Below are 12,038 nucleotides of genomic sequence, written 5' to 3'. Positions count from 1 at the left end.
CGGTTTTTCCCTCCACATTTAGAAACGTGCGTTTTAGAGCATTTGGCGGCTATATATTTCCACGTGATAAGCCACTTCGTTGAGCTATCATTTGTGGCCAGGTCGCTTCTGAACAATTAATCGATTTCAAATCGAAATCACAATTTGAAACAATGCGATTATCAAATCCCAAAGGCTGCGATTTTTTGCGATTTGAACAGTGCTTTCTTATTGGAATGTTTTCATTATTATAACGTTATTTATTTAACTTAACAATTGTTCTATGTTTGATTGTTCTATTTCAATTGAAACTTTTAATAAATACATGTTGGAAGCAATAATATCTTTTAAGTTCTCATCCTTGCATTAGAATATATAGAGCAGTTCATATTGATGTAATCATGTGGTAATGCTCCATCACATGTTTTAAATTTATTACACAGCGAATATTGAACTGAAGCTTGACTTAAAAAAATTCTCGAAAATCAATTCGCAATATCTGTCAGAAAAATCGAAATTAGATATTTTCCCCAAATCGTTCAGCCCTAGCTTCTACGCTCCCCCGCCCTCACCGACCGGCACCGACCAGCACCAACCAGCGTGGGGGAAGTGTGGTCACATAATAATCCCCACGGCCCACAAGGTGCAGAGGCGAGGCCCTCATCCGGCAGTGGATTTACAAGTTCTGCACTCACATTCCTGCATTTCCCATAAATATGCTAAATTCCTCTTGATATGCAAATTACTTTGTCAAGGCGCCCAGCTTATATATATGCTCCAAGCTCGTGTGCTGTTTCATTCAGACTCTGTCGCCTCGACGGACCTGGTTTTCACCTGAGGACGGCTGCTTGCGTTGTGGCCGAAACGTCGTGAGAATAATTTTATTATGTTTTATTTTTATTATTTTATTACTTCCCTTCTACGTGACTTTACCGAAAGAACCAAGAAGATCTACACCGGCAATCAAGTTTTTGATTCCGTGGCACCAGGACAGCGAAGCTCTCTCTGCCGAAGGCTGTCACAGCGGGTACGGTTGGGATCTTCCAGTCTCGAATTAAAATCATTCCTCTTTCAAGAAGCATTTATTGTTTTAACCTATGCCACTTCTTACCCATCCCCTCCCATTATCATCGTTGTAAAGCGCCTTGAGATGACATTCTGAAAAGCGCGATCTGAGCTGTAATTAATTATTACATATGTGCACACTGTCCTAATACACCAAAACATTTATTTGGTCCACGTGAATAATCTCATGACATTTGTAATGTACTGTACCTGTACACCTGGCAGGCTATGAAGAAGGACCATTGTCTAAAACGTCGCCAATGCTGAATTGCCACCCAACCTCTTATTGTCGAATGTGTTGAGTTTTTGATGATGGACTGTGCATACCTGTCAACCCCTTATCAGTGCCCTACCTTATTACGAACCAATTCAGACCTTATTGGTCACCCCATGCCTTTATAAATCTAAACGTTCATCCTACAAAGTCCCATCACAAGGGAGAAACACAAACAAATAGACAACATTTTTTTTTGCTCGTATTGAAATGGCTGTATGTCGTATGGACCTGAAAACTAAATTTCCCTGGAAAAGAATACGGGGTAAACCGTATGGGTTGACAGGTACGGCTGTGTGTTGCATCGGTTTAGCCAAAGATACACAACCCTCCACAGTGGTTGTAAATGTACAATGGTTTAACAGACGTGTGCTGCCTACAACTGGTTTTTTTCCTGCTGAGGCCTGTGCCATTGAAAAAAATATCCACCCTACTGCCTTCATGAATAACACACGGTAACCATACAGCATGCACTCTGCTTTATTGTGCACATTGTGTACTGTGCTGGATCACCAAATTCAGTTATCTCACACACTGCAAATGTAAACTCGCAACCATTGACTGGTTAGACTGGTAATTATTTAATGGTGTCCATAAATAGCTAAAGATGTGTTAATAAGTAATGATTTATGTACGGTCCATCGGTGCAAGTGCAGAGCAACTACTATTGTAATTAGTCTTTCAAATACAGTGGGTATTTCTTTTTTACCTGCTTTTTTGGCATGGAGGTCATCTCATGGTCACATTACCATAACCTCCATCTCACTGTAAACCGGCACGCCTCTTTCACATTCAACAAACACGGCAGCGAGTGAGTGTCCTTCACAGACTTTACAGACGCACGAAGGTAAAAGCCACGCTCACCTAACCCTCCACTTTTCGCTACAGACCGCATTATTAATGAATGTCTCATTGGACCGCAATGCTGATTCATCCTCCACAATTAGACCCTCTGATACAAACGGTACTAGATAATGCCAGTGACCCCAGAGGCAATGACCTCTACTATATCGGCCAAATGCACCCTCGGCATAAATCAGATGATTTACAAAACAGCACGTATATAACCTTCAAAGGCATGACATTAAAAACACACGAATATACTGTACATGTACAGCGGACACCTACGGGCAATCTGCCCATAGATCGTGATGATGTTGTACAGTACAGCCTGATGTCAATCCACTAATGGGTTAGGGCCTCCCAATGTAATGGGGGGATCGTTGAGTCAGTGCGGTTTGGCGAAGGCAGAGAGTGTAAATTTGGAGAAGTTAAATGGATTTTGCTGCACTGGCCTCCGCTGCCTGCTACATAGCCGTAGCCACCCGTAACGCCTGTGTGTGTGCGTGGCTGTGGCCAAATCCAAACGCTATCCAGGCTCAAACCTGCCGAGCTTCCGAGATCTGAGGACAGCGGGGCATATTCCAGCCGATTTGATCGTGTGGTTGTGGTCTCGTGCACCTTGGGCACAATTCACGTATTTTACTAAATAAGCGGAAATTTCCGAATATCCAAGGGATGCCATCAGGTAACACCCACAGCTGAAAGTGCTCTCGGGAATATGCTTACAGTGCATAGACCTGCATTGTGTTTCAATTGCACAACCTTTGAGTAACCCTGGATGACTTTCTAGCACTCAAAAAACACTTGCAGCTGTGTGATAAAGTCTGAGCCACCACTGACATCATGAAGTCGAGAAAATGACATCACGTCTGCGAATGAGTTTCGTAAAATTTGCGCCTACGCGGCCACATATGATGGAATGTGTAATGATGCAAACGAGTGCCACGTGGAAGCGTTGTCTGTCGTGCCTTGGCTGCCCCGTTTCTGGTCTTGACACAAATTGTATTTGACATTGTACTGAAGGATAGCTTGGGTACGTTTGCTGGCTCGGGGAAGGTACTTTTCCGAGTAGAGTTTGTATTAATACTGCGTGGATTTCTTCCAGGTTCTCTCGATCTCCCGCCGTGTAAAAAAAAAAACGTACAATTTCAATCTCGGCTCAACTTTGCAAACTTTTGAAAAATGACCCACAAATTACTCACATGGCAATCAAACGCCCCCTACTGGCAGACCAATTCCCACCGCTTAGCCACGTGTTGAGTTAACCTCGTACCGTACAGGGACAGCTGCCAATAGGGGAATCAGCAGAGGTGGGACAAAGTCATTGTTATGCAAGTCCAAGTCGAGTCGCAAGTCATCAAATTCATGACTCGAGTCTGACTCGAGTCCAAGTCACATGACTCGAGTCCACATCTCATAGGTGGGACAAAGTCATTGTTATGCAAGTCCAAGTCGAGTCGCAAGTCATCAAATTCATGACTCGAGTCTGACTCGAGTCCAAGTCACATGACTCGAGTCCACACCTCTGGGAATCAGCGCTCTGAGAAGTTTCGTTACGTTACATTGTACACTATAGCATAAGTTAATTCATTCATTCTGTATATCGCACCTCCGATCAGCATGATTGGCTACGGAGCGAAATAAGTTCAACATACATGCATGTATCCGATACGAGTTGTAGATAGTACATTTGTTTATATACGTGCCAGTACAATACGTGTTTGCAATGCGCGTGTCACTGGACATCCTTGCAAATGAGACGTTCAATCTGAAATGATAATCCAGGTAAAATATTTTAAGAAATGAAACTGCAATTCAACACACGGGGGGGGGGGGGCCTCCACCCATATGTCTAACCACGCCTCCAGCAGTCACGGGAGAACGTTACTCTTAACGGGTAGAAGTGCAGTCAATCTGAAACTTGCCCCAAGGCAACAGATCCTGACAACACGGGGAGTGGCACAGTGTACGTATGCGAAGCTGGGATGTGTGTGTGTGTTTGTGTGGAGGTGGGGTGTATGGAGGTAGGGCATGTGTGGAGGTGAAATGTGTGTGACGGTGGGTCGTGTGGATGTGCGTGTGTGTATCTTTGCGTGTGCATGTGGGGTGTGTGGAAGTACGGAGTGTGTGGAAGTAGGGCATGGGTGGAGGTGAAATGTGTGTGACGGTGGGTCGTGTGTAGGTGGGTGTGTGTATCTTTGCGTGTGCATGTGGGGTGTGTGGAAGTACGGAGTGTGTGGAGGTCGGGCATGTGTGGAGGTGAGGTGTGTGTTGCAAGTAGTGTGTGAACGTTGCGTCTGTGTGTGTACATGGAAGTAAAGTTGTGTGTGTGGCTATGGAGAGTGTAGAGGTAGGGTATGTGTGACTGCGTGGTTTTTGTGGAGGTAGGCTGTGTGTGTGTGTGGAGGTAGGCTGTGTGTAATGTGTAAACATCGCCACTGGGGAGACAAAGGCGATCGAGCGTGGTGTTGGAAACTCGTGTGCCGTGCCAGCCTTCATAGGTGCTCGCTAACAGCACTTGCCCCAACTGTCTGTTTAGGTTATAGGAGGGATCTTAGGCCTTGTGTGTGTGAAGGTGGGGGTGTGTAGCCACACCTGTATCCCTACAGGTGTTACGAGTGACTGTGTTTGTGGGCAGGTGTAGTGTACGTGCAAAGGTGCACATGGCCTGTCACAAGCGTCGTGGTGACGTCACCGCCACTTAGTGGCGAATGGCGGTTGTTGTTGTACGTGCAAAGGTGTGTGAATAAGAAGAGTATGCCAGTATGGACCCGTACGCAACGATATACATGTAAGTATATATGTGAGTATGAATACAGCAGTTGTATCTACACTGTGTGGGCATGCATATACGTGTAACTGTGGTCTGTGGCTGTGTGCACGAGTGCGTCCCTACTGTGTGGGGATGTGTGTACACATGGTGATCCATTTGTAGATACTGATTTCGAATGGCCCTCTTTTCTTTCTAATGGTTGCTTGAATGTTGCCAAAGTGATGTCTCGCTATCTTACGGATTACAGAAAAATATGTGGTAATGCTTCTGCAGCTGCTGCTGCGTTGCCAGTGGTGCACCAATAACCATAAACTCAACATTGGTCAATAACACTGTGACCTTAAATGGATATATAATACATAATAGGAAGGATGCCCTGGTGGTCCCCCTCTTTAAGAAGGGGGACCGCACAGACTGTAACAACTACAGGGGCATCTCACTCCTCAGTGTGCCGGGAAAGGATTATTCAACATCGCCTTGCCAGGCACGCTGAGGAGAGGCTTGCGGAACCCCAATGCGGTTTCAGGAAAGGACGGTCCTGCACAGATACCATATTTTCTGTCCGTCTGCTACAGCAGAGGTGTAGGAAATTCCAACAAGACCTACATCTCTGCTTTATTGACTTGGTCAAGGCCTATGATACCATCAGTAGGCCTGGGCTCTGGGTTGTTCTTCATGCTTTCGGAGTCCCTGACCCGCTGCTAACGATCATTAAGGACCTTCATGATGGTGAGCGGGCCCAGGTAAAACTATGTGACTGGGAGTCGGAGCCATTCCCTGTACACCTTGGGGTGCGACAGGGATGTCCTCTGGCTCCCACATTATTTAACATCTATTTCGACCACGTAGTTCGTGAAGCCTTCAATAGCTGTGCTGGAAGAATTTCTATCTGGTACAGATACAATGGGAGGCTGATCGATGCTTGGGTGCGGTCAAGGGATGGCTCCCTATTGCTCAATCATGTTATGTATGCCGATGATCTGGTAATTGCTGCTCACACAGAGGAGTTGGAGGTGCTGCTGCTGAACCTGGTGCTTGCCACTAAGAGGTTGGGCCTTACCATCAGCCCCACCAAAACTAAGCACCTGCCTGGGTATTTTGTACCATCAGACACTCCACACCCACAACTCCCAATTCGTGATAGGGCAGTTATGGAGAGAGTGGAGTTTCCCAAACCTGGGCAGTGTGCTCATGACCGGCTCCGGTTTAACAGCAGAGGTCTCCCTCCAAATCAGTCGAGCGGCATTATCTTTTCATCGGTTGCATAACGCTGTGTGGAAGCTACTTGGTGTGTCGCTCCGCGCGAAGCTTCAGGTCTTCTCAGCCACAGTCATTCCCTCCCTTCTCTATGCTTGCGAAACGACGACTCCCCTAATGGAACATCTTCGCCGGTTCGAAACATTTAGGCTGGCCTGCCTATGATTCATTCTGGGTTTAACCAGGCTGGATTGTGTGAGGAGCTCACAAATCCTTGAAAGATCTGGACAAAGTCCCATCGGTGAGCTCCTCCGGCAGGCAAGGATGCATTGGCTGGGTCATGTAGCCCGCATGCCCAGCCACCGCATGCCTAAACACCTTTTGTTTGGACGGATCGAGGGGGCTAAACAGGCACGGCACGGGCTAGAGAAGAGATGGAGTGATGTGGTACAGGAGGATGTGGAGCTGAGTGGACTTGCTGATGACTGGTACCAGCAGTGTCAAGATTGGCCTCTATGGAGGAGGCTCGTGAAGGACGCTACTGGGCAGTTGGAGGCAGTCGCCCTCCAACAACAACGGAGGGCGGAGGAGCGACGCTCACGACGAGCGGAGCGCCGGGTGGCTAAAGCACAGCAAGTTGGTACAGTAGGGGGCATAGTTGGTGCATCAGCCAGTCATCTCGGTCAACCCGTGGCACCTGGGTCTGTCCCGTGACCTCGTGCCAGCGGGCGTTCCACACTTCATGTGGCCTCAACGTGCACATAGCCTGGCACAAGGGTCGTGGTGACATCACCACCACTTAGTGGAGAATGGCGGTTGTTGTTTTACGTACGTGTGTATCCATACACACATGCGTGTATCGATGTACATGTGTGTGACAACTGATGTGATGAGTATATCGGCACAGAATTGCCATGGCACTGCATATTGGCGTGTGCATCCTTCTATGGTTTGAAATTCATCTATGTGCAATGAAGAAGGGCCATTGCATGAAACGTCACCTAATCAGTATTACATGTACCCCCCCTCTTTTAAGACCAAGGTGTTAATGACTAACGTGTTGGGAGTTTTGTGTTTTAGTGCTTTTGCACCAATGCAGCAGCAGCAGCAGCAGAAGCAGCAGCAGAAGCAGCAGAAGCAGCAGCAGAAGCAGCAGAAGCAGCAGCAGAAGCAGCAGAAGCAGCATCACCGATCCGATGCAGACAGCACCCACCACACAAAGACAACGACCCCCCCCCCTACCCCACCATACAGCCTTCACATACTGTTGGGGCAAGTGCTATTGGCGAGTAGCAGCCCCAATAGAATGGCGACACGCCACACGAGTTGGATGGGTGGCCAGCACCACGCCCGGCCGCCTTTGTCTCCCTAGTGGCGATGTTGACACATCACAGCAGGTACTCATTTGAGGCAGAGTCGACCTAGGGGAGGCCCAGGACCGGTTCAGATAATCGTCACCACCGTTGACCGTGAGCGGGAATCGAACTCGGGTCACCAGGTTAGCAGAGCAGCGCGCTAACTGCTGCACCACCACTCCCCACACAGAGACACACACAGACACACACACAGAGACACAAAGATCCCCCATATAGCCTTAACAGACTGTAGGGGCAAGTGCTGTTAGCGAGCACCTATGAAGGCCGGAACGGTACACGAGGGGGTGGGTGGCTAGCACCACGCCCGACCGCCTTTGTCTCCCTAGTGGCAATGTTTACACACCGCACCAGGTACTCATTTGAGGCTGAGTCGACCTAGGGGAGGCCCGGGACCGGTTCAGATAATCGTCACTGGTGTTGGCCGTGAGCGGGAATCGAACTCGTGTCACCGGATTCATAGCGCAGCGCGCTAACCGCTACACTATCACTCTACACAGAGACACACACACACAGAGACACACACACACAGAGACACACACACATAAACAGGCGTGCACAGGTGCGACACCTGTGCCCGACCCTCACCTTGGGCATCACCACCGCTGGTCAACACGCCGATCGCCTTGCCCGCGCCCGACAGGCTGTCGAACACCCGCTTGTCCGCCGCCTCTGCCATTGTCGCAGCTGGCGCCAAGAAGCTTACACTCCCTGTTAGACGTTCCATGTCATGACACAAAAACAACACGATGTGACGGCGACGATCGTGAACGATTGCCCCCGTGCAGAGAACGAGGAAACGACGACTGCCGGCGGGTTCAAGCGCTGTTTGCGAGCGCCTATTAAGGCAGGCACGGACCAGAGGGGGTTGCCAGCACCACTCCCGGCCGCCTTTGTCTCCCCAAATGCTGATATTTATACACACACACAGAGATTACGGGTGTGTAGTCAACTCAAGGGGGGTGGGGGAGAGACACAGAAATGGTGTCAGAGAGAGAGGTCGAGGTGGTCGCCACTGATGGTGGCCGTGAGTGGGGAATGGGACTTGGGGATTCGCCACCCTGACAGGGGGGAGGGAGGGGGGGTTCGTGAACGCACGCAGCGCGCTAACCATTGCGCCACCGCTCCTCCGCCGTTGTACGTTGTACAGAGAGAGGAGGAGGGGGGAGACGTCGTCGTGGTCCATGAACATTTATTATTCAGAGAGGCACCGTGTTGGAGGCAGCGACCAGACAGGAAGACGGTGGTGGTGGGGGGTCGTGCACACGCTATGCATGTGTCATCACACAGCAGTCTGTGTGTGTGTAACTCACACACACACTGACACACGTGTGTGTAACATACATACACACACGTGTGTGTGTGTGTGTGTGCAACATACATACACATATGTGTGTCAGTGTGTGTAACATACATACACACACGTGTGTGTGTGTGCAACATACATACACATGTGTGTCAGTGTGTGTAACATACACACACACGTGTGTGTGTGTGCAACATACATACACATGTGTGTCAGTGTGTGTAACATACATATATACACACGTGTGTGTGTGTTCTGTCCATCATAGGGAGCGGTGGTGGAGCGGTTAGCGCGCCAACCTGGCGACCCCAGTTCCGATTTCCCGCTCACGGCCGGTCCTGAGACCTCCCGCTAGGTCGACTCAGCCTGAAATGAGTTAACCTGGTCCCGGCGTGTGCTAAACGTCGACACTAGGGGAGACAAAGGCGGTCGGGCGTGGTTGCTGGCCACCCACACCCAGCACTTGCCCCTACAGTCTGCCCAAGGCTATCCGGGCAATCGTTGTCTTTGTGCGCGACTGTGAGATAAGATTCTTACATACACCGACTTGGTTAATTTACAACAAATATATCGTACAGTGCACGCACGGAAACGTATAATCTCAGCGAAGGAAGGCGGCCAGCGATGGTGATAACAAAGTCGCGTTGTGCTGCGTTACGTAAAGATGTAGAGAGTGATGAAGAGAGTGATGGAGAGAGGGGGGCGATACGTACACAGACGTAGCAGGCAGGCAGCAGGAAGAGGAGGCAGCGTCAGTGTCAGCAGCAGCAGTAGCGGCAGCAGGGCTCTCCAACGTCTCCCCGCCCACTCGAACGGTCACGCCGCCTCCCTTCCTCCTCCTCCTCGTCTCCTCCTCCTGCTCGTGGTGGTCGTGACGCGCGCGGGGAGACGTCGTCACAGCCTTGCCCGCCTCCCTGCCGCTCTGCGGTGCCACTCCCACGCCCCTCCCTCCTTCCTCCTCCCTCCTCCCCCCATCCTCCTCCACCCCCCTATCCCTCCCCCACCTTCCCCCTCCTTCTCCCACCCTCCTCCCCCCACCTCCTCCACCCCCCTTCCTCCCCCCTCCTCCTCCCCCCACCCTCCTTCCCCCTCCTCCTCCCCCCTCCTCCCCCCACCTCCTCCACCTTCCTCCTACCCCCTCCTCTCCCTTCTCCTCCTCCTCCCCCCACCTCTCCCACCTCTCCAACCCTCCTCCCCCCCCTCCTCCTTCCCCCTCCTCCTGCCCCCTCCTCCTCCCCCCACCTCTCCCACCCTCCTCCCCCCCCTCCTCCTCCCCTCCTCCCCCCCTCCTCCCCCCCCCTCCTCCTCCCCCCCTCCTCCTCCCCCCTTCCTCCTCCCTCCTCCTACCCCGTCCTCTCCTCCCCCCTCCTCCTCCTTCCCCCTCCTCCTTCCCCCTCCTCCTCCCCCCTTCCTCCTCCCTCCTCCTACACCCTCCACCCCCCTCTTCCCCCCACCCCCCCTCCTCCCCCCTCCTCCCCCCTCCTCCTCCCCCCATCCTCCTCCCCCCACCTCTCCCACCCTCCTCCCCCCCCTCCTCCCTCCCCCCTTCCTCCTCCCTCCTCCTACCCCCTCCTCCTTCCCCCTCCTCCTCCCCCCACCTCTCCCACCCTCCTCCCCCCCCCCCTCCTCCCTTCTCCCTCCTCCCCCCTTCCTCCTCCCCCCTTCCTCCTCCCTCCACCCCCCTCCTCCCCCCACCCCCCTCCTACCCCCTCCTCTCCCCACCTCCTCCCCCCCCCCTCCTCCCCCCATCTTCCTCCCCCCACCTCTCCCACCCTCCTCCCCCCCCTCCTCCCTCCCCCCCCTCCTCCCTCCCCCCTTCCTCCTCCCTCCTCCTACCCCCTCCTCCCCCCCCCCCCTCCTCCTTCCCCCTCCTCCCCCCACCTCTCCCACCCTCCTCCCCCCCCTCCTCCCTCCCCCCTTCTCCCTCTCCCCTCCTCCCCCCCTCCTTCCCCCTCCTCCTCCCCCCTTCCTCCTCCCTCCTCCTACACCCTCCACCCCCCCTCCTCCCCCCACCCCCCTTCCTCCCCCCTCCTCCCCCCACCTCCTCCCCCCTCCTCCTCCCCCCTCCTCCCCCCTCCTCCTCCCCCCTCCTCCTTCCCCATCCTCCTCCCCCCACCTCTCCCACCCTCGTGCCCCCTCCTCCTCCCCCCTTCCTCCTCCCCCCTCCTCCCCCCTTCCTCCTCCCCCCACCTCCTCCCCCCATCCTTCTCCCCCCCCTCTCTCACCCTCCTCCCCCCATCCTCCCCACCCCCCTCCCCCTGCTCCCTGCGCAGCGCGAGGAGGGCGGTTGCCTCGCCGTGGGTGGGTGGGAGGAGCGGCAGCCACGGGGCAGCCGCCACAACCGATGCCAACGTCGTCCCTATGTGATGGAGCGGGGGCTCCGGTTTACGACGGTTTGGTTTGATGTTGTGTCGTTTTACGACGCCGAAACTCGACTTCAGAAATCATTATTTGTACGTATTGGAGGAATACGATCTCACCTATAAATGACGTCACGCACCTGGGGGGGGGGGGGTCAGAGACATTTGTGACGATGTGTGACGAGGGGGGGGGGGTTTGAGAAATGTGACGTCACATAAAAATGCGCAACTTTAAATAAATATATAATTCCCATTACAAGCTTTCGTGACTGCAGGGATATTCTTGGTTCTTTCGGTAAAGTCACGTAGAAGGGAACGTTACGTAGAAGGGAAACAATAAAATAATAAAAATATAAAGCAATATTTGTATTATTTTATTATAAAAAATATTGTTTATGTTTTTATTGTTTCCCTTCTACGTGACCTTACCGAAAGAACCAAGAATATAAATATATAATCGTTATAACAACACTAATTGTTATAACAACACTCCTATAACATCAGAGTGCAGCGCCACATTAAATACACACTACAATGACAATAGTTTTAAGCGATTTGAAGCATTTTTTATTTTCAAAATGGAAACATATTTTTTTGGGGGGGGTGCAGAGCTTTGTGACGTCATATTTGAGGGGGGATCTGACTTTTTGTGACGTCGTGTGACGAGGAGGGGGGGGGGTCAAAAATCGTCCAAAATCGCGTGACGTCATTTATGGACGGCCCCTTTGCAAGCGCTGGCCCTTGGATATGCACATTTTAGATCGTATGGGAGTTTGGGCATATTCTTCAACTTTTTCCGTATTGCAATATGTTCGGAAGCTGAATTCAAATGTCGCGAGGTCTCTTCGCTTCAGGAGAGAGTTTGTGT

At 51.7% G+C, this 12,038-nt stretch overlaps 1 protein-coding gene across 5 annotated transcripts in view; it reads right to left on the bottom strand.

Annotated features, from left to right (window-relative positions):
• PFKP (phosphofructokinase, platelet) overlaps positions 1-9,639 on the bottom strand; it is a 72,855-nt gene extending 63,216 nt beyond the window's left edge. For all 5 annotated transcript variants that reach the window (XM_078609726.1, XM_078609743.1, XM_078609735.1 and 2 more), the window contains exons 1-2: positions 9,524-9,639; positions 8,093-8,215 (exon numbers count right to left, since the gene is read on the bottom strand). In XM_078609726.1, coding sequence (XP_078465852.1) covers positions 8,093-8,183 — 91 coding nt within the window. In that variant the 5' untranslated portion in view covers positions 8,184-8,215; positions 9,524-9,639. The remainder of the gene's footprint in view (positions 1-8,092; positions 8,216-9,523) is intronic.
• Positions 9,640-12,038: the final 2,399 nt, after the last annotated feature.

Source organism: Lampetra planeri, chromosome 2 (genome assembly GCF_965212315.1).
Source record: "Lampetra planeri chromosome 2, kcLamPlan1.2.h2, whole genome shotgun sequence".
NCBI classification, from domain to species: domain Eukaryota; kingdom Metazoa; phylum Chordata; class Hyperoartia; order Petromyzontiformes; family Petromyzontidae; genus Lampetra; species Lampetra planeri.
Note: the sequence above shows the minus strand (reverse complement) of the source record. Positions and strands in the feature narration are given on the sequence as shown.